General features: G+C 42.9%; 1 protein-coding gene across 5 annotated transcripts in view; it reads left to right on the forward strand.

Moving 5' to 3' along the window:
* PDE1A (phosphodiesterase 1A) overlaps nt 1-21854 on the forward strand; it is a 144614-nt gene that overhangs the window by 87720 nt on the left and 35040 nt on the right. For 3 of the 5 annotated variants that reach the window (XM_079978578.1, XM_079978582.1, XM_079978580.1), the window contains exon 2: nt 17713-17826. In XM_079978578.1, the coding sequence (XP_079834704.1) occupies nt 17713-17826 (114 nt within the window). Of the gene's footprint in view, nt 1-4988; nt 5114-17712; nt 17827-20592; nt 20737-21854 lie in introns of those variants that run through there. The other 2 variants (XM_079978579.1, XM_079978581.1) reach the window with 2 other exon arrangements.

Raw genomic sequence — 21854 nt, forward strand, 5'->3', positions numbered from 1 at the left:
AATATCCCAAAGCACAATAAATGCCTAGGTTTGCACACTTAAGAATGTAAGAGGAGCCTTGTAGGTTCTGACCAATGACCCATCTAGTCCAGAATCCTGTTCTCACAGTGGCCAACCAAAGGGGGAAGCTTAAAAGCAGATCCCAAATGCAATAGAGCTCTCCCCAGCTGAAAACTCCTGTTTTTTCACCTCTAGCTTAAACGGAGCCCCAGTTCCTTCGCTGATGACTAATGTATTGAGAATGATTTGTATGATCTGTCCCCATGGCTTGCATTCTTAAATTTCATGCATCATTTATGGATCTTTGACTTGTACCGTTCCCGTTATTGTAAGTCCGCTCACCTTCCGGGTGCGGCGGCATTGGGGGCCAGAGGCTGCTCCCCACAGGACCTGATGAGGGGTTTCGGGTCACTGGGAACCCATCTGAGCTGTTGAGGAGGGTGTAACAACCCTTTCGCCTATCAGGTGCTGGATCCAAGCCTGCCTGCGTGATTGGCCAATGGCAGGCAGGCTTGGACGCAGGGCTGACCTTGGGGGGTAGTCCTGATGGAGCAGGTAGGCTTCCTTCAGGTCCACCTCCAGGGCATTTAAGGACCTTGCACCTGGACCCTTTACCTGGTCGGTTCCTGTGACTTGTGGCTTGCGTTCTTCACTTTTAGATATAATTTATGGATATTTGACTTCTATCGTTCCAGTCCTGAGACTTTTTTGTATAAGGTGCTTAATAAGTGAAACAAAAAGATTACGATACTGCATTTATGTCAATTCATCTCCTTTTACTCTTGTCTCCATCTTTACTCACTGCCCTTCTCAATTTCTGCTATCTCTCCTCTGCAGAATTTCTGTGCGGTAGCAGTCCACCGTCCAATTAGAAAGAGGGTATAGCAAATTGATTTGAAAAGTAGCTGTTCAGTCATAAGCGTTCCTTTGAATGCCACACAACATTCCCCAAGCAGAAAGGATTTACAGTGAAGTGAGGAAGAACCAGTAAAGGAAAATAGGTATCATCTCTCCCACCCGTATCCACCCTGAGCTAAGATTTATACTTGTTGTGCCAGAGTGACAGCAAGCAAATCCAGTTCTTCCTGCAAAGGCAGCTTCCAGCTCTCCAGCTTTCTATCTTTAAATGACAAACACTGCTTGGAAAGAAATTTCCATGCACCTGAAGTTTGACCCCAAACCACAAATAATGGGACAGGAAATGGCTTCCCAAATACTTTTTATATATACAGTTTTTCCATGGTACATGATTTGCAACACAGCATTACTGGTGTGTGCCGACATCTCGAAAAGGTCATAATTCTTTCACTAGGTTAATTCGTTCCAAACACGTACACACATAGGAGATGTGGGAGAGGAATCCCTTTTGGGATTATTCAGTGTATATTCAATCCATTTGAAATATTCGGATCTGAATAGTTCATTTGTCCTGAAGAGTTTTTACAGGGTTTTCATAGTCTACAGCAGGCTTCCTCAACCTCGGCCCTCCAGATGTTTTGAGACTACAATTCTCATCATCCCTGACCACTGGTCCTGCTAGCTAGGAATCATGGGAGTTGTAGGCCAAAAACATCTGGAGGGCCAAGGTTGAGGAAGCCTGGTCTACAGCCCATTTTGCAGTCTAAAGCTTTTGCAAAAGATAAGACTCCAAGCCCTCCTCTGCTATTTGCATACTTATAGTTACCTAGAAAATGTAATGGTGTGTCCACTGATATAATCACAGTTTTATCCTGTCGAGGCTGTTGCCATAAAGGGGGAAAGTGCTTGTCAGGGAACTGTGGACTGATACAGAGGCAGCGTCACAATGGACTTGGGTGATTGGAAAGCGATTTGGTTTTCACCAGTACCATAATTGCTAATGTAGCACTGGGGAGAAATGAGCTTGTTTCTGAGGTAAACTTTTATTTTTAAAACGATTAATGGTAAGTGTGCGTGCACACACATACACAAAATTCATTTAGTTCAGTTTATAAGCATACATAAGTTCCTAGAAAAGGCACTTTATTTGCACACACGTTATAAGAAAAATACATTGATGCTAAATAATAATAATAAAAATTATTTTATTTTATTTTATTTTATTTTATTTTATTTTATTTTATTTTATTTTATTTTATTTTATTTTATTCCCCCCCCACCCATCTGGGTTGCCCCAGCCATTCCAGGTGGCTTCTAATAAAGCAATATTCAATAATCCATTAAAATAATAAACAGTAAAATTAAACAACAGCAAATAATAATGAAACAGTTTACACTTATCAATTACAATAAAGAATTGCTATATAATAAAGATAGTGCATGCTCACAGCTTGATTACTTTAACCCCTTCCTTTCAAGTGAAATTCTATGTGATTGGCGAAAACTGACTTGAAATCTTATAATGGGAATTCATTACAGAACCGTACCTGTACAACCAATTAGCTAGGGAGTGCAATGTACTCTGTGGGTTTGGCCAGAGTTTGTGGTGTGTGATGCATTGCTGTTGCCTCTCGTCCTGTGGATTTGCACCTTTCCTTTTAAACGAAAACTTGCCAAGTGGAGTCTTCTTTTTCTTCAGTTGTAAAGCTGGCTGCAATACAGCTGGGATTGTTTGTACTGTACTGAGAATTCTGCGCTAAAATGTCTGTTGGTAAAGGAGAGTGCTTCTCCCGTGCTGTGATCCGATTCCTGACCGGCCTCCCAAAGCAGGATTGCAAACGAACAAAGAACGACATCTGACCTTCACTGTTTCTATCATTTCTCCTTACTCCCCTGCCCTTCCAAGTATTTGAGACTTTCTGCCATCCCACATTGTTGTATGTTGAAAGCATTAAAGAGACATAATGGAGTAGCTTCTCTGCTGGTATAAATTGGGCTCCAGCTCTGCAGCCCTGAATGGGTCTGTGTCTAGCTTTTGAAGCACCTGGGGATACAACTCAGTGTTTTCAATTTTCTCTTCCTTTCTGTGCTTGAAAGGATTCGGAAAAACTGAACTTTTTCTTCTTCCAGGGCAAGGCCAACACAGCATCGCATCCCATTTCTACATGAAAGCACCTCTTTTTTCCCCAACATGAAAAACTAAAAGCTTTTATACTAAAGTGTATTGAGCAGCTTTCATTATAAAGACACCTTTCGGGGACTAAAATGGTCGCTTCTGCACTTGGTACAAAAATTGGATATTCACATGCAGTTCACTCCCTTAAAAGTGGAGTCATTACATAGTTCTGCTGCAGCAATCTCATATGCTATGGGAGGGGAAACCTCAAAATACATAGACGCAGTATGCTCTTGAAAAATGCTATTTCCACATCCTTGTGGCTTCTAACCATCCCTCTAGTTCCACCGTCCAATGTCTTATTTAATGAAGCTTTGGCATATGTGTGTGGAACCTGTAGTCTTCCAGATATTGTTGGACTATAATTCTCATCATCCTTCATCCATGCAATGCTGGCTGGGGATGATGGGAGTTGGAGTTCATCTGAGAGGCACAGGTTTCACACTCTGGCCCTGTATGTTCAGGATTCATCCTCATATCCTTTGGTACATATTGAAGACAACATAAATGTACCGTACTTCCCCCAATCTTGTAAGAAGGTTACTATGTATCCTTAGAAAAATACATCTCCACCCTCTCCCATTTCAAGACATGTTGAGTTGTGATCTAGACACATATTAAACTACATCCGAGCTGAAATTTTTAAAGAAGATTTTCTAATGAAGTGCTGAAGAAATGTTAGGTAAAGGTAAAGGTACCCCTGACCATTAGGTCCAGTCGTGACCGACTCTGGGGTTGTGGCGCTCATCTTGCTTTACTGGCCGAGGGAGCCGGCATACAGCTTCTGGGTCATGTGGCCAGCATGACTAAGCCACTTCTGGCGAACCAGAGCAGCGCACGGAAATGCCATTTACCTTCCCGCCAGAGCGGTACCTATTTCTCTACTTGCACTTTGACGTTCTTTCGAACTGCTAGGTTGGCAGGAATTCGCTGGAATTCGAACTGCCAACCTTCTGATCAGCAAGTCCTAGGCTCTGTGGTTTAACCCACAGCGCCACCCACGTCCCTTTGAAAAAATATTGGTTGGGGCTAAATGGCATGCTGAAGTAGGGTAATTCCGATGGAAGAAGAAATAGACAATGTTGCAAGAGTGTCAAAACTCACTGAAATGGTATGATTAAGAGAAGGCAGGCAAAGGAAAGAATGATTTGAGAGATTATGGTCCCCTTTTATTAATTACATGAAAGAGGAGTACAATTCGGAACCATTTAAAAGTTTTTCACTGCTGCTATAATTTATGTATATTTCGTATATAAGTTTGTACTGTTTTATTCCTGGCAGCCAACTGATGAGGGAGGGAGAAAGAAAGAAGCCATCTCATGTCCGCAGATGCTTTCGTGGTGTATGATTTAACCTGGCTGAGTAGAGGGGAAACTTGCATTTGATGTGTGGAGAGAGCGAGAGCGAGAGCGAGAGAGAGAGAGAGAGAGAGAGAGAGAGAAGGAAGATTTCATTTCACTTTTAATTTGAATATCGCCTCTCTATATTACTATACACAAGGTGATGTACAGCAACAAAGAACGCGTGCCTTAAAATAACCTGAACCAATACAAAAAATCATAATAAAACGTAACTTTAAAACACAATGACATATCAAATAAAGTAATGTTAGAATATAACAGTACACAATAAAATTAACTCTCAAAACAACAGCAAATAAGCAGAAATTCACTCTTAACAAATACAATAAATAATTACTAAACTATGATCAATAAAAATAACTGCAAGTTACAGACACCCCTATCTGCTGTGGGTTGAAAGCAGCATCTGTCTTCTTCTCTTTCTGGCAGGTGATCAGCATCTGTGGGAAGGAAGGCACGGTGGCCAGTTTGTCCTTTAAGTTGGCCATTATCAGTCTGAGGCTTATACGCCTGTCGGTCTTCAGGCAGAAAGCATCAGTATGACATCACAATGGCCCGCCATTCTTTTGCAGCTGCATGAGCCTTGGGGGCAGCGGGTGGGCAGGGGCAACACTGATCAGCCTCTTTTCACACTGAATCCAGCCACCGCCTGTGGCAGCATGTATCTCCCTCTCAGGCAGAAGCAGGGAAATTCAGACAATTACTCTTTCTCATTGAGGTGAGTTTCTGCAGGAACAGATGGGAACCAGCGGCAGAGCATATGCACGTGCTGCTCAGGGTGGGCGCACTCCCTAGGGGGGCATGGCGTGGAGGGTGCCCTCCTAGGTACAGGATAGTCGCTTGGGTGCCTGGAGCGGTGCATGTGTCCTGCAGCCGGGGGCAGAGCAAGCCGCCCATGGCAGACATTCGGGGCACCACCTGCCCGCGACTCCAAAGCCTCCCCCAAGCTGGCAAAACAAAGGGGAAGGGGGAAATGCTGCAGCCAAAGTGGCGTAGCTCCCCCCTTACCCTGACAGCTCAGGTAGGTTTGCAAGTGGTGGGTGGGTGGCACGCCGAATGTCACCCCCCTCAGTGAGGGTTGTTGAGATACTGCCGGGGAGACGGGGGCATTTGGCAGGCCCCCAGCTGGCAGCCGGGCGATCTCTGGTATAAATCAGCGACACGAGCCTCAGATACGTTTAGAGACTCAGCACGCTCTTATCAGCAGAGGGAATAAATCTTCACAATGGAAGTGGCGGACAGAGACATGTGTAAGCGTATTTGCAAGCGTTTATTCAGCATAGTTCAGGAACAAAGGAAAAAACATGTCTGCTTCCCTTTGTGTCCAAGCAAACAGAAGTAATGCAAAAGCAATAGACAAACGTAAGTTCCCAGCAAACTGTGCTGGAAGTAAACAGGCATGTGACACACAACAGTCATGCCTGTCCCTCTTAAGGTGGAACGGAACTATATCCAAACAAGGGCACCCGGGGTGGTCTGCCCCCACTGCCCCCCTTCCTACGTCCCTGATGGGAACAGCCTCTTTCTCAATGAAGTGGGCACAGTCTCAGATCACACCTGCACCATGCACTTAAAGCTCATTTAAACCACCTAGCCTCCTCCCAAATGCTGGGAACCATAATTTATTAAGTGTGCTTGGATGTTATAGCTCTGAGGAGGAAGTTGCAGTTCCCAGGATTCTTTGGGAGAAGTTGTGGGCTTCAAATGTACGGAGTGACTTGACCTTGCTTTTTGAGATGTGGAGAGAGAAGCAGCAGGTAGAAAAGGGGGGAAGTGGTTTGGTAAAGGTAGCCTAGGCTGGTGAATCAAATATGGATGGCAAAGACACACAAGAAGGCCTTATTGCTATCTACTGTCTCTCTAGAACTGCATTTTCCTTCCTATAATGTCTTTAAAAGTCAGACTGCCTTCCAGAAGTAATGCAAGTCTTTTTAAAGCAGGAATTAGTAATTGGAAATAATTATGGGACAACTTTAATGGGGTCGTTAGAGGAAGAGGGCTCTCTTAGACCCATGTAATGATGTTCCGTGCGTCCAAATAATTATGACTCTTATGTATTGCTGATGGAATACTTTGCCATAAAGGAACACTGTGCTCATATTTTCTCTTTACTGTATGTGGGAATGTGCCTTAGGGCTGAAAAACCTCAATTTCTTAAAGAAGCCAGTTCTTTTTCCGATTCATTTCAGATGCTTTTAATTTTTATAGTTTATGTTGTGTTTCCCTTGTGCGAACAGTGCAGCCTCTGGCAACAAATGGATTCCTGAACATTCCAACTGCTCAGAGAACATAGCTCTTGGAATATTTGCAGTCCAGCTTCTATCAGAGAAAGGAAACGTCACTTTGACTGAGATTAAAGCCTCACAAAGGCTAGGCACAGTAGTGGCTGTGTGGGATTGTCTGGCTGGGAACAGGTCAGAAAGTAGGGGAGCTGAGGGGTGGATGTGGATGATTCATTGGAAAATTAATTCAGACACAATAGAAGTACTTTTGGCATGAGATTGTCTGAGATGGGGCCTTTTCTAAAGTGGTACTAAGACTCTGAGACTCCCCGTATTTGGTCCCTTTGCTGCCAGTTTTCCCAATTTGCTGCCATTTTAATTCAGAGGGCATTTATGGAGCCCTCTGGAGAGCAAGGGTCTTGGTTTTTCTACCAACTGGGTATGCTTATTGCTGCTTTTTGACCCCCCCTTTTGCTTTAGTCCTGTATTTGAGGCTCTTCATTGTGAGCTTGTCAACATGCTCTTGCAAGAAAGGTGGGATACGAATATTTCAGTGAGTCAGTCAAACTAAAGGTGACTGAAGAACATTTGTAGAATCGGCAGCGGATTGAGAAATGTGAACTTTGGGGAAGTCTAGATTGAAAAGGCAGTTGAAAAGGGAGCCAGCATGGTGTAGTGCTTAAGAGCGGTGGACTCATAATCTGGTGAACCGGGTTTGCGTGGCTAAAGGATGGAGGCCAAAGTAGGTCATGGGTTGAAAAGCACAAACTTGAGAAAGAATAGGCAGTGCAGACATTGCAGAGAGGAAGTACTATGCAGAAATTACGATGCTCAAGTACTCTTCCTGTCATCAAGAAGAAAAGAAAAAGAGGGATGGAGACTAGGGATACAGAGTTGCTTCATCAAGACTTCAGATTCTAGAGTCACTTTTGCACCTGACAGGCTTCTTGTAACTTTAAAGCAGGTCTGGGGAGCCTGTGGCTTGCCAGACATTGATGAATTCCAGCTCCCATCATCCCTGACCATTAATTGTGCTGGCTGGGGCTGAAGGGACTGCGAGCCCAACAACTTCTGGAGGGCCTCGGGTTCCTGGCTTTAAAGGGTTGCATTGGAAAGGGAGCAGTGGCCACAAAGGTTCAGTACTGTTAGTGAAACTTAATAACCTTGCAAACATAAGGGGAGGACTAAGAAGAATCAGTTGGCAGGAATGAAACATGGATACTGAATTTTACATTTTGAACAGACCAGTAAAAAAAAAAAAATATTATTATCTTTTTACTACTATTTATTATTATTATTTGAACACATCAGAGACAGCAGGATAGCTGAAAAAGCTGAAAAATGTCTTAGTAAATATGAATAATCTGAGCTTTACTGTTCAGTCAGGTGGGCCCCTGGCATTGCATCTGCTAAACGCCCCATCAGCGCTGCAGAAACCTTTGCCACAGAAGCAAAAATAGCAGAGCTTGTTCTCATTTCACCTGTGTGATCACACGGGCTATGGTTCTTAAGATCTCAGCACCAGACTAGATCTCTTTAAATCAGATGGGGGGAACAACCCCCCCCCCCAATGTTATGGTACTGGTCAGTATTATGTTTCTGCTTTATGTAATCCAAATGGTCATTTCCAAACAGAAACGTCTAAACAAAGAATATTGACACAGATGTGAGGGTTAGGAAAGCAAAATGTAGCTTCCAAGGGGTACAGTATTTTTCGCTCTATAAGACGCACCAGACCACAAGACGCACCTAGTTTTTGGAGGAGGAAAACAAGAAAAAAAATATTCTGAATCTCAGAAGCCAGAACAGCAAGAGGGATCGCTGTGCAGTGAAAATAGCAATGCCTCTTGCTGTTCTGGCTTCTGGGATAGCTGCACAGCCTGCATTTGCTCCATAAGACGCACACACATTTCCCCTTACTTTTTAGGAGGGAAAAAGTGAGTCTTATAGAGCAAAAAATACGGTATGTGTGTAGGGAATGTCAGGTGAGTAATTTGGAATTATCCTGCATCATTTGTAGCCCAACATGCTGAGAACAACTCTGTAATACATATGTGTCCTCCCGGAGCCTCAACCTTTTTTTTTTTTTTTTTTTTTGCAATTCTGAGACATGGGGCTGGGTGGGTCAGTAGGTGGAGCACAACCCTCCATCCCTGATGGGCTGCATTAAGTGTGATGAGTCACAAGTTGTACAAGCCAAGTTTTAATAGATGTTTTCAGAACAAACGGCAGTTTTGTTTGGAAGAGGTTTGTGAGGCTTATGAGGCTTGAACCCTCAGTGACGGTTCATTTAAAATAGTTGTTTTACAGCAGGAGCCGCCCACCGATTCTTGGGAATCGTGGGCACATTTGCAAACAGGAGAAACCACAATCGCACATCCGCAAGTGCTCATACACACATCTGGGCCACTAGCAGTGGCATAACGTGGTGATGGGGGCACAGGGACAGCTGCCCTGGGTGCAAATTTGTTAGGGGCGCAAAATTTCAACACCTGCCTCAATACAGCCGTGTGCTTCTGTCACTGGGCTCCATTGCAAAGGGCTTCTCCATGCGAAACAGGAAGTGGCACCCCCAGACAACAAAACGACTCTTCTTTTCTTTTTCTTTTTCTTTATAATCTTTTTTCTTTTTTAAAGTTTACAAAAAACAGAAAATAAATTAATCCTTTCACCCACATATACCAAAAAGAAAAATGATACATAGAAGAAAACATGAAAAGAAAAAGAAAAGAAAAAGGGGGGGGGGTGAAAAAGAAAAATATATTTGTCAAATACACAAAATTATTTAAGGAGTGCAAACCATATTGAATATTCTATACCCAAAATTCCTAGAAAGACATTACCTTCATATTCCATCTTTTCTTTTTTTCTTTACCATCACATTCTTTCTATTTCACTAAACTGGTTTGAGTCCCTTATATGTTAATTGACTTCCCCCATCTCTTTGCAGTTTCCACATTTCTCGTACATTTAAATAATCTGCATTCCATTATTAAAAAATAAAATTCCCTTATATCTGTGAAGTTAGTCTAGGCACAGATAAGTGTTGTTGTTGGAAACATATTTTGTCATAATTTTTAAAGCAATCCCATTCTTTTTTAACCCTGTCGCCTGAGTGACTTCTTATTAATTCTGTCATTTTGGCTAGTTCAAGGTACTCACACAACTTTAATTGCCTTTCGTCTTTTGTTGGTGTTAACTCATTTTTCCAGTATTTTGCTGTTAACATTCTGGCTGCTGTTGTCGCATAAAGAAACACGCTTTTATTTTCATTTGGAATGCTTATCGTTAAAATGCCTAATAAAAAAGTTTCGGGTTTCTTTAAGAATGTATATTTTAGCATTTTTTCTTAGTTCCTCATAAATCATGTCCCATTTGTTAAATTTGGGGACAAGTCCACCACATGTGGAATAAGGTTCCTTCATTTTGTTTGCATCTCCAACACTTGTTGCTATTATTTTTATTTATTTTAGCTAATTTGGTACCATCTGTAAGTCATTTTCATAAAGTTTTCTTTAACCAGATAGCACGCAGTAAATTTTAAGTCTTTTTTCCATAATTCTTCCCATTCAACTCTTCTTTTCTTATGTGTGCTGCTGTGATCTCCTGGGTGATGTGGATGCCGTTAGGCAGTTGAATGTGCATGCCTAGTTGGTCCGTTTCCCCTTCCTCTCACCCCCTGCATAGCCCTGGGGGCTGCCAACCCACGCTACACCACTGGCCATGAGACATTAGCCTTATAAAAAGCATTTTCACTTTCTACAAGTCTAATTTGGGAGGACAATTTTCCTGGAGGGTTAATGTCTCCTTCCTAGCTGCAATGCCCAGAAAGATCACATACCCCAGCTGCGATGGTGCGTATTTTCAGGTGTGTATTTCTTACCTCCTCTGCTACATCCCACCCACCAAAATGGCCCCTCCTCCATTGTAATTGTAGCAGAAGGCTTCTTTGCACACATGACCACCTTAGCACATGAAGTGGGTGCCACGTGCTGAAAGAGTCGTGAATTCTTCCTGCATGTCCATTGGAACAAGTGTCAAAGGTTACTTTTCATTTCTTTCTTTGTGCATTTCCCACAAATGAAAGTTAACAGAGGTGTCAACCAGTGTCAACACCACAGTACAAAGGGAGCAAGGCTCTCAAAAACGCGCATATGTATGGTTTCCTCAGATGTCTGGCCTCCAAATCTGACAGCTCTTTCTTTTTAAATGTTGCACATGAGTTTTCTTTTCTGTAACAGTGAGCTGCTGACCTCCTGAACTGAAGTGGCATTTCTGCCAGCTTAATTAGCTGTGCTGACAAGAGGAATCATTATGAAACCTTAAAGATGTTCTTGGTGATACTCAGCACACAGATGCTCCCCATGGACTGGCCTTAACCGGCTCCACATGCTGTTCTTGCTGATATGTCAGCTACATTTATTAGCTCAGGAAATGAAAAACACCACCAATGCCCACTTATTTAACCGTACATCTTTTGCCCTTCTGTGATTTTTTTGACCTATTCTTAACTGCTCTGAGTTTGGTTTTCTTTTCTTTTCAGCGTTACACTGTGCATTCAGATTATGTCCAGCTCTACTTCATAATGCATTATTGGATAAATATGACGTGCAGCGTAAATTAGTAATGCAGAGTCTTCTTCAGTAAAAGAATAAAAGCTTTACTGAGTTAAAATAAACTCATTTGCAAATACAGTGGTACCTCTGGTTACGAACTTAACTCATTCCAGAGGTCCGTTCTTAACCTGAAACCGTTCTTAACCTGAGGTACCACTTTAGCTAATGGGGCCTCCTGCTGCCTCCGTGCCACCAGAGTGCGATTTTTGTTCTCATCCTGAGATAAAGTTCTTAACCTGAGGTACTACTTCCGGGTTAGCGGAGTCTGCAACCCGAAGTGTTTGTAACCCGAGGTGTTTGTAACCTGAGGTACCACTGTAACAGCATGGCGAACAGAAGATTAAACTAGCTTCAGAGCATACACAGAGTTACTGAGTCACACAGAGTCTCCATTGAGCACAGGCTTCACAGAGTACAGACTCCACCTTACACACAGAGACATAGACTGAGAGAGACACTGAGTCTGCCTGCAAGCAGATACAATACTTATACAGTGGTACCTCGGGTTACATACGCTTCAGGTTACAGACTCTGCTAACCCAGAAATAGTACCTCGGGTTAAGAACTTTACTTCAGGATGAGAACAGAAATCGTGCTCTGGTGGTGTGGCGGCAGCAGGAGACCCCATTAGCTAAAGTGGTGCTTCAGGTTAAGAACAGTTTCAGGTTAAGAACGGACCTCCGGAACAAATTAAGTACTTAACCTGAGGTACCACTGCACAGGGAATGAGTCATCCTCAAGATGAGTCATAGTGATTCAGCATGCTAAATGATTCTGCAGCTTTTCAGCATTTCACAACATTTCTAGACTCCTTTACTGCTTCCTTTACTGTTTCTGCTCTCAAATACCTTTGTCACATGACAAAATATGTTTTATGGTCCCTTTTTGGAAGTGGAACAGTCACCTTGCACCACAGCCTCAGAACTGGGACTCTATAGCTTCCGTCCTGAGATAGCTCAGTCAGTAGAGCATGAGCCTTTTAATCTCAGGGTTGCAGTAGGTAACTCTAGTGATCCCTTCCAGTTCTACAACTCTATGAGTCCCATGGCTGAATAGCTTCTCCACCTATCCAAAACTTTCAAGACCTGGCAGGTCAAGATGAGTCCCCTGTTCCTCCCTATCTAATTCCTGCCACCTTCATCTTCACATCTCATCTCTTAGGCATACTCAAAATCTTAAGTAATCATTTGTCTCTGTGTGGTTTCTATTTTAACATCAACGGTAACCTTGGGAATAAATTTCGCTCTTGACATCAGCTCGTCCAGTTATCTGATTGGTTGCTCTCACTTGGCAACATTGTGATCTAATGCATGAACTCAATAGTCAAGATGGTTTAAAACCTTAGAACCTCACTCATATTGCAAAAGTGGGGATGAGACATCCTTAGAGGAGGGAGAGATGCAATTTTTTGCCAATCTCCCACCTTTCCTGCTTACTCACTCACTACTATTGCCGCCTCCACCTCTAGATGGGCGAAATATGCAAAGCACAATGCGTGAGGGTGCCTGAGCTGGATTCAACCATTAGATGACAAATCAGGTTGAAACTGGCTAGTTTTGTGTCCTGATTAGTAATTTATAAAATGTCTTTTCATACATGCAATTCTCAAAGTATTTATCATAGCTCTACTCTTGTTGGGAAGACATAATGGATGTCATTAAAGGTTTGGTATTTTTGTCCAAGAGGTATTTTTCACTGGTAAAATCTTCAATCTCTCTCTCTCTCTCTCTCTCTGTGTGTGTGTGTGTGTGTGCAAGCCACCCACTCAAGCTATTGAAAATGCACATGCAAAGAAAGATAATTTGTGTCTTCCAGCCAAATGCCAAGTGAAAGGCGTTTGTGTACAATTTACCTTGGTGTGATAGATGCAGATATAATGAAATAAGTAGCTCATAAAGAACTTTGTCAGGACATCCATTACTCAAATGGAACTTGAAATCTCAAAGGAACCAAAGAAGCACCACACACATAGTGGACTGTCAACATACCTTATCACAGCATTAAGAAAAGTTAGCTGCATTTTCTGAGCAGTTTTTTTTTTAAAAAAACTTCCCTGAAGATTCCATCGTAGGCTAAATCAAGGGTAATAACTTGGTCTGCTACTGCATAGATCAGTTAAATTACTATTTTTTTATTTTTTTTTAAAGTGCATGCAATTTTAAAAACTTTCCAAAACACAGCTTTTTCCAAACTAAAAACAACAGCCAAATTTACCTGGGGCTAGAAACGGGTGGTATGACTACTGCCACTCAAGTCTGAAAAGGCATGTCGGAGGCAGAATTGTGAAAGTGTTTTCTCATAAATGGATCTACAGTAAAAACCAGTATGGTTCTAAAAGAAGGATGAAGATGAAATGCTCATCTTGTACCAATTTCGCCACGAGCCCTTGGAATCTGGTTGATTACGCAGCTGGGCAAGGCTTTGCAATGGGTATCCAGGGCACCACTTGGCAGAATGAACAGAACACGACAGGGCTGGTTTATCACATGTTGAAGTAAGTGAAGTAATACTTCCAATGAGATCTCAGAAGGTCATCAAAAGCAGAATCTAAAACTGTCCAGCTGCTCTGGATGAGGACTGCAGTGCTCTCAGTCAGTGTTTTGCATGCACGAACCCATTGCAGCGCAAAGCATTACAGTGGTACCTCGGGTTAAGAACTTAATTCGTTCTGGAGGACCGTTCTTAACTTGAAATTGTTCTTAACCTGAAGAACCACTTTAGCTAATGGGGCCTCCTGCTGCCACTGCGCTGCCAGAGCACGATTTCTGTTCTCATTCTGAAGCAAAATTCTTAACCCGAAGCACTATTTCTGGGTTAGTGCAGTCTGTAACCTGAGTATGTAACCCGAGGTACCACTGTATACGTCACCCAGAGTTGAGCAATCAGATATCAAGTGTACAGGAATGTGGGAACTGGCCCAGTCCATAAATTGCAAGTCCGAGCACAATTCAAAGTGTTGGTGCTGACCTTTAAAGCCCTAAATGGCCTTGGTCCAGTATACTTGAAGGAGCGTCTCCACCTCCATCGTTCTGCCCGGACACTAAGGTCCAGCGCCAAGGGCCTTCTGGCAGTTCCCTCACTACAAGAAGCCAAGTTACAGGGAACCAGGCAGAGGGCCTTCTCGGTAGCGGCACCCACCCTGTGGAATGCCCTCCCACCAGATGTCAAACAGAAAAATAACTACCAAACTTTTAGAAGACATCTGAAGGCAGCCCTGTTTAGGGAAACTTTTAATGTTTAATAGGTTACTGTATTTTAGTGTTTTATTGGAAGCCGCCCAGAGTGGCTGGGGAATAAATAATAAATTTTTATTTTTATGGGCGGGGTATAAATAATAAATTATTATTATTATTATTATTATTATTATTATTATTATTATTCCAAAGAATAAAACGAAATTGGGATTAATGGGTTTTATCAGGACAGTGTCATAGGTGCCAATTCCATGGGGTCCTGGGTGCCCAAGAACCCACAAAATTCCCCATGTAGGTGCTGGGCACCCACAAATTTCGGACCTGGGCTCCCATGGTCGCAGGGCCAAACTGGCACTCTTGGCACTGTGTGTCCTGCACAGGGTGAGGCACAACAATGGGGGGGGGGTCCAAGGAGGGACAGTTGTAGAAGAGTGAGAAATGTCCCTATTTTCATCTGTGGAATGTCAGAGGGCATGGAATAGGACCAGGCTGATCTTATTATTGCTTCAATATTCCTTGGGTGTTCAAAAGCGTATAACCCCTAATGGCAACCTCCATTTGCCACTCTCTGTCTTTAAGTAAATGTGAAGAGCCAGAATGGATCAATGTTGTTTTGCAAGCAGCATTCAAAAGGGCAGTTGCTCTAGAAGTACTAGCCTTTGGCCTTTGCACTAATCAACACGCAGAAAATGACACCGGGGCACCTCGGTGCTGCGGTACTTCAAACGTTCAGCAGAAGTTGGGAAAGGTTTGCGTAGCTTTTTCGTATTGCATTTATTAAGTGTAATCGAGCTTGATCAAATATTGAGCACAGGTCTAACGAAATCCTAGAGGATGTACCTTGGGGCCTCATTATTTTCAATTAATTATCATTTTATAGGTAGGCTCTGAACTATGCCTAGGGAACTGCACCAGCACACCTTAATTCTTCACACAGGAGGAAGAAATGTGTAAAACTAATTTTCTCAAAGGAAATTAAATGGCCACTAAAGCTGAATCTCATTTAAAATGTGTCTCTTTTGCCCAGAGCTTGTACATGATTAGAAGTTGAGCACGATCACAGATGTAGTCTTACGAGTATTAACAAAATCATATTAAAAGTGATACTGGCCTTTTTCTTTCTTTCTTTCTTTTACTCTGAAAATTATTTCTCCCTCACCCCGTTGTGCTTTAAAGCAAAAATCCTGGACTGCATTTTAGTTTGGGAGAGTGGGAAATGAAGAAGAAAAAACTTTATGGGTTAGGAATCATGTTTGTTCTAGAGGTTAGCATAAATAGCTTAGTACAGGGTTCCCTGAACTTAGGTCTCCAGCTGTTTTTGGACTATGATTCCCATCGTCCCTCACCACTGGTCCTGCTAGCTAGGAATGATGGGAGGTGTAGTCCAAAAACAGCTGGAGACCCAAGTTTAGAAAACCTGGTTTAGTAAAAGGAAACTATGGTTGGTGGATGTTACCACTGTTTAATGTGAACTTTAATTTGTATTACTGTTTGCATGGTGATATTTTTCTCCTGTATAAATGCAACATCACTTTCACTTTTGTCTGTGTGATTTATGATCAAGCATATCCTTTTCTGTTTCCACTAGTTCAGTCACAAGGTATCCTGCCCTGCCCACACCATGACACATGATTATTCCTCAAAAGCAGGATGGGAAATTTGTCTCTTTCTGGATGTTATTGGACTACAACTCCCACAATGCCTGACTGCTGCTGGCAATGCTAGCTGAGATTGATGAGAGTTGTGGTCAAACAGCATTTGGAAGGCCACGAATTCCCTCTTCCTAATTAAGTGCTTGCATTGTTTATATCTAGCTACTTGGAGGGGCAAAAACTAATGATCACAAATAGCCTGAAAACGTGCTGCTTTATTTCAATTTCATATTGACTACATCCTAAGCCTTTGAATTCTACCAGGTAAATAGAGTTGCCAGACACTGACAGCAGCAGCAGGGGTTGGAGGGGGGGGGGAAACCCCTTCAAGAATTGATGGCACACTTAATTTATTTATGATAATTTATGGACCAAAACCAAAAAGGTTCCTAGTGTTTTTCACTAGTGCAAAGTAAATTGCTAGCGCACATGAATTCATATATCCCATGTGGTGCAGTTTGACTTGTGGCGAGGATCAAGGGTGAGAATTGAAGTCTAAAAAACCCCAAATTTGACATCCACAAGTCTAATGATGCCTTCCAAAGCACAGGCAGGAGTTCCTATTCCTTTGGATATAGTCTGTGTGCATTTTCATTGAAATGAATGAAGTCTTCATACATGTAGTGGAGCTCCAGGTGTACAATGGAGTATACTTGGGGCCTGCATTCTGGGTAAAATTATGTCATCCTAGATAGCTCAGTTGGTTAGAGCATAGTGCTGATAATGTCATAGTGCTGATTCCCCATATGGGACAATTGCATATTCTGGCATTGCAGGGTGCTGGACTAGGACTGGGTGATCCTTAGGGTTCCTTCCAGTTTTATGTCTAGGATTTTGGTATATGAGGTAGTATTGAACTAAGTTTTACTCACAGTAAAGGTAAAGGTACCCCTGCCCGTACGGGCCAGTCTTGACAGACTCTGGGGTTGTACGCCCATCTCACTTAAGAGGCCAGGGGCCAGCGCTGTCCGGAGACACTTCCGGGTCACGTGGCCAGCGTGACATCGCTGCTCTGGCGAGCCAGAGCCGCACACGGAAACGCCGTTTACCTTCCCGCTGGTAAGCGGTCCCTATTTATCTACTTGCACCCGGAGGTGCTTTCGAACTGCTAGGTTGGCAGGCGCTGGGACCGAGCAGCGGGAGCGCACCCCACCGCAGGGATTCGAACCGCCGACCTTTCGATCGGCAAGCCCTAGGCGCTGAGGCTTTAACCCACAGCGCCACCTGCGTCCCTTACTCACAGTAGACCATTAATGGACCTAAGCTATGCTTCCAATTTGACACACACCACTTCTCTGCTGCCCCAGTGTGTTTCCCATACATCATATAAATATTGGAGACCTCACATTTCTTTTCCTTTTGGGGTCAAGCTTCTTTGTTGTGGTTCCCCTGTATCAAGCTGTCAGATCGACGACTGCAGAGGCCCTTGGAGCATTGCTTGATAGCACTGGATGTCTGAACCACTCATCACTAAAGTTCAATAATTTTAATGGGTGTAAAACTTAGTCAAATCATACCCATTGTCAGAAACCACCTTCCACAGAAGTTGAAGGAATATACTGTTTTGGAAAGGACAACTAGTTTTGCCTTGAATAATCCCAGTTTTTTTTTTGTTTTTGTTTTTGTTTTACAGATTAAGATGTTTGGTGAAGCAGCTGGAGAAAGGTGACGTTAATGTGGTCGATTTGAAGAAGAATATTGAATATGCTGCATCTGTCCTGGAGGCTGTATACATTGACGAAACAAGGTAGGTCTACAGAACGTGGGGCAATTGACTAAATCTGGCTGAATATATTTGTCTAGCTCTCCATTCATCCACCACCTGTCTATTGGAAGAAGGACTTCTCTGAGTTACATCACATCTGCACAAGTCATGACTAAAATAAGATGGTAATGTAACCCTTAGGCCAGCATCCATTTTGGAGATAATGTAGGTGCATTGCTTTGAACACTAAAAAGGAGATCAGTTCTAGTGGCGTAGCGTGGGGGGTGCAGGGGGGGCCGGCTGCACCGGGCGCAACATCTGGGGGTTAGGGAAATCCACGGGTTAGGGGGCGCAAATCCATGGGTTAGGGGGCGCAAATTACTTGCCTTGTCCCGGGTGCTGATAACCCACGCTACGCCGCTGATCAGTTCTAAATATTTGAATTATTTTTTTTGAGTTCAGAATCCAGAATGTCCTTAACCATGTTGAACGGTGCCTTTTTGTGATCTTTATTCTCAGCTCAACAGAATTAGATGTTTTTGGGAACAGAAGGTGCTCAATGTTGTTCAATTACTCTGACCGTTGGAACTTGTCTCTCAGTACATCTGTGATTAATTAGCTTTTTGTATGGCTACACATGCAGAAAGTCTTTTCTTTTTTCATCCCAAGCCTTGTACATACTGGACTTCTATTGAAATGGTTTTACAGCTAATTTCATGCGTCTCATTTTTACTGTTAGAAATAATGTTTAGGGTAGCCATGTCAATGAAACTGTATCTAGTGTAAGACCAATTTCCAGCGTGTTTACCTAAGTTTTACATTTCACAGTCTTGACTTTCTCAACATTTTTGCATCGAATGGAATGTTCTCCCAAGTGTGGCTGCCAAAACGTCTGTAGGATCACTTGGAGTTGGAGTCTGTGTTTGGTCCTATTTCCTTATTAAATTTAAGGTCTGGTGTTTTCATAATTCCAGGAAGCCAGCCAACCTTGTTATATAGTAAGTGTGATACGTGTAATTTGTATGACTTTCTTGTTTATTATATGCGCACACTAAACACGATACATTTGGAGTTAATAAATAAGAGAACAAGAGGAACAACCTGCCTGTGATTTCCTGTAACCTCTGCTGAGAAATGAAAATTAATAGAAAAGGAGCAGAAGCCATTATCCAACAATTCTGCATCATACACAGATTTCTGTGCTCTTGTCCAAGTCAAATTTTTGTCATAGCCTATAGCTATTCTGTTTGCACCAGTGTTGTTGTTGTTGCTGTTGTGACATTATGAGTTGGGGGGGTCAGTCTGGATGGACCCTGAGTCCCCTCTTAACCTTCCATCCTGTACCTTCAGTCTACCAACCTTTCTCAACCTGTGGGTCCCCAGATGTTGTTGAACTACAACTCCCATCACCCCTAGCTAGCAAGGCCAGAGCTCAGGGATGATGGGAGTTGTAGTCCAACAACATCTGGGGACCCACAGGTTGAGAACCGCTGGCTCTAGTCCCATTGTCAAAGTTAGGCTTTAGCTGGCCAGTTAACTGCTCATCAGCATCTCAAAGAATGAGATTAGTGATGGCGCTTTCTAGGAAAGGGAATAAGCTCCCCTCCTTTCCATCATTGAGCTGCTAGCTGCTATGTAGGAGAACAATAGCCAGAATGGTGCATGAGAGCTGGAAGGAGACAGAGACATGCTCTGTGCTGGATCTAAAGCTGTTGCGAATTGAGGAACAAGACCTCGTGGGGTGTTAATGTCGTGAGCTCCCTTCCCATCCTATGCTATATGTGTAAATAAAACCATATTGACTCTAAAAACACCATAGTTTTCAACTGTCCTTCACTCAAAGAAAACTGAACCCTGGAAAAGCACTTAGAACCAAGGGTGCCAACTTGAATAAAATATTGGGGGGGGGCATGCAGAATCGATCACATGACATGGCACACAAACATGATTTGAATGAGAATTCCCCTGAACTTTGGGGGGCCCTGGCACCCTCAAATATTTGGGGGCGGCGACAAAGGGACCTCGGCTCCTAAGATTTTGTTCCTGTGCTTGGAACCCCTGGAGTCTCTCACCACTCAGAGATTGGAGTGGTGTGTAACATAACTATTTCTATTAGGTAAAGGTAAAGGGACCTCTGACCATTAGGTGCAGTTGTGGCCGACTCTGGGGTTGCGGCGCTCATCTCGCTTTATTGGCCGAGGGAGCCGGCGTACAGTGACTAAGCTGCTTCTGGCGAACCAGAGCAGTGCATGGAAAGGCTGTTTACCTTCCTGCAGGAGCGGTACCTATTTATCTACTTGCACTTTGATGTGCTTTCAAACTGCTAGGTTGGCAGGAGCAGGGACTGAGCAACGGGAGCTCACCCCGTCACGGGGATTCGAACCGCCAACCTTCTGACTGGCAAGTTCTAGGCTCTATGGTTTAACCCACAGTGTCACCCGCGTCCCCAACTATTACTAGTAACTATTAATGGTAACTATTACTATTACTGTTATTTATATTCATATTATTACATCTAGATCTTACCTTTCATTCGAGGAGTTCCCGGTGACATATAAGCTTGGGCTCTCCCCCTTCCTGTTTATCCCTGTGAGGTAGATTAGGTTGAGAGACTGTGACAGGCCCAAGGTGATCCTCATGGCCGAGCACGTATTTGATCCTTGGTTTCCCAAATCCTGGCCCATTATTCTAATATACCTGTGGGAGGGGCACATGGAGCCGCTCCTCCTTTAGGTGGGCAGAATCAGCTGTAGGGGACATGATCCTGTCACTCTTCTGGCAGGCAGGGTCAACATGAGGTCACAATGGCCAGCCTTTCTTCTTCATCAGCATGGGTTGGCCCCCTCACCCCAACTGATTCAAGCAGCCACCTGTGTGTACTATGTGCCTTTCTGTAAGATACTGCCGCAAGCTGAAAAATGAAGCCATTGCCAAAATAAGTTTCTTACTGGGGTGAGTATATGTAGCGGCATGTTGTAGCTTCATGACAGAGTAGAGATTTAAACCTGGGTCTCCCAGATCCCAGTTGAGCACTCTGCACAATATAGTTATTTCTAGGCAGAAACTCCGGTGCATGAAATGGCTTCACTGATTCTCCCCGAGAAACATCCATCTTCTAAATATTAAAATACTTCTGAATTTATTTAAGAATTGAGGGAGCATGGAAGAATGACAGATTTCTCACCTCATAGAAACATTCCCTATGAAATAACTGGCTTTGCAATGTCACATTCATGCATTTCCTGCTTGGAACAGGGACCCTACATTGAGCTAAAGTAGATCATTCATGATGCACTTCTGAAACTTTTAGTCTCAAAGATGTGCTTCCAGATCATGTGGTTCAGAATGCTCAGAATGTACTTTGATTAAGCAGCACCCCAGATCTTTTTAATATAGCCGGATACCAAAATGGATCATTCAGACTGACTTGCAAAGTCCCCACTGTCCCTCCTCTGCGTATTCATTCTTCTAAAGCATCTGCTGTATTACCACAAATGGGAACTGTTAAAATATTCCCAAAAATTCAAGGAGAACGTTCAAATGAAACATTTTACACAGTTCCGCCAGCCTAGCGCTTTGATGCATTTGGGGAGCACTTGCCTACGTAAATCCCTGGCCTGTGTCACAAGAGTTTAATTTTCAGGAGTCCCCAGCTAGCAAAATAAGAATGGGTAACAATTGGCTAGTCCAGACCCCATTATGTGTTTAATATGTGTGTTTCCCACTTGCCTAGAAAGTAATAGCTTTTAGTGGAAAAATCAATAAGGCCTGATTGTATTTTTCCTGTTGCTGAAGGTTGGGGGAGGGAGCAGATATGAAATGCATTTGATTCAAAGTAATTCCAAACTTTAAATTAAGTTTCTTTGATTGGAAACTTTACATTTAAAATTTGAAAATGTAGCATACCCTCCAACATTTCTCTGATGAAAATAGGGACATCCTATTCAATAATAATAATAATAATAATAATAATAATAATAATACCCCGCCCATCTGACTGGGTTGCCCCAGCCGCTCTGGGCGGCTTCCAACATATATAAAAACATAATAAAACATTAAACATTTTTTTA

Source organism: Podarcis cretensis, assembly GCF_951804945.1.
Source record: "Podarcis cretensis genome assembly, chromosome: 1".
Classification (NCBI taxonomy): Eukaryota; Metazoa; Chordata; class Lepidosauria; order Squamata; family Lacertidae; genus Podarcis; species Podarcis cretensis.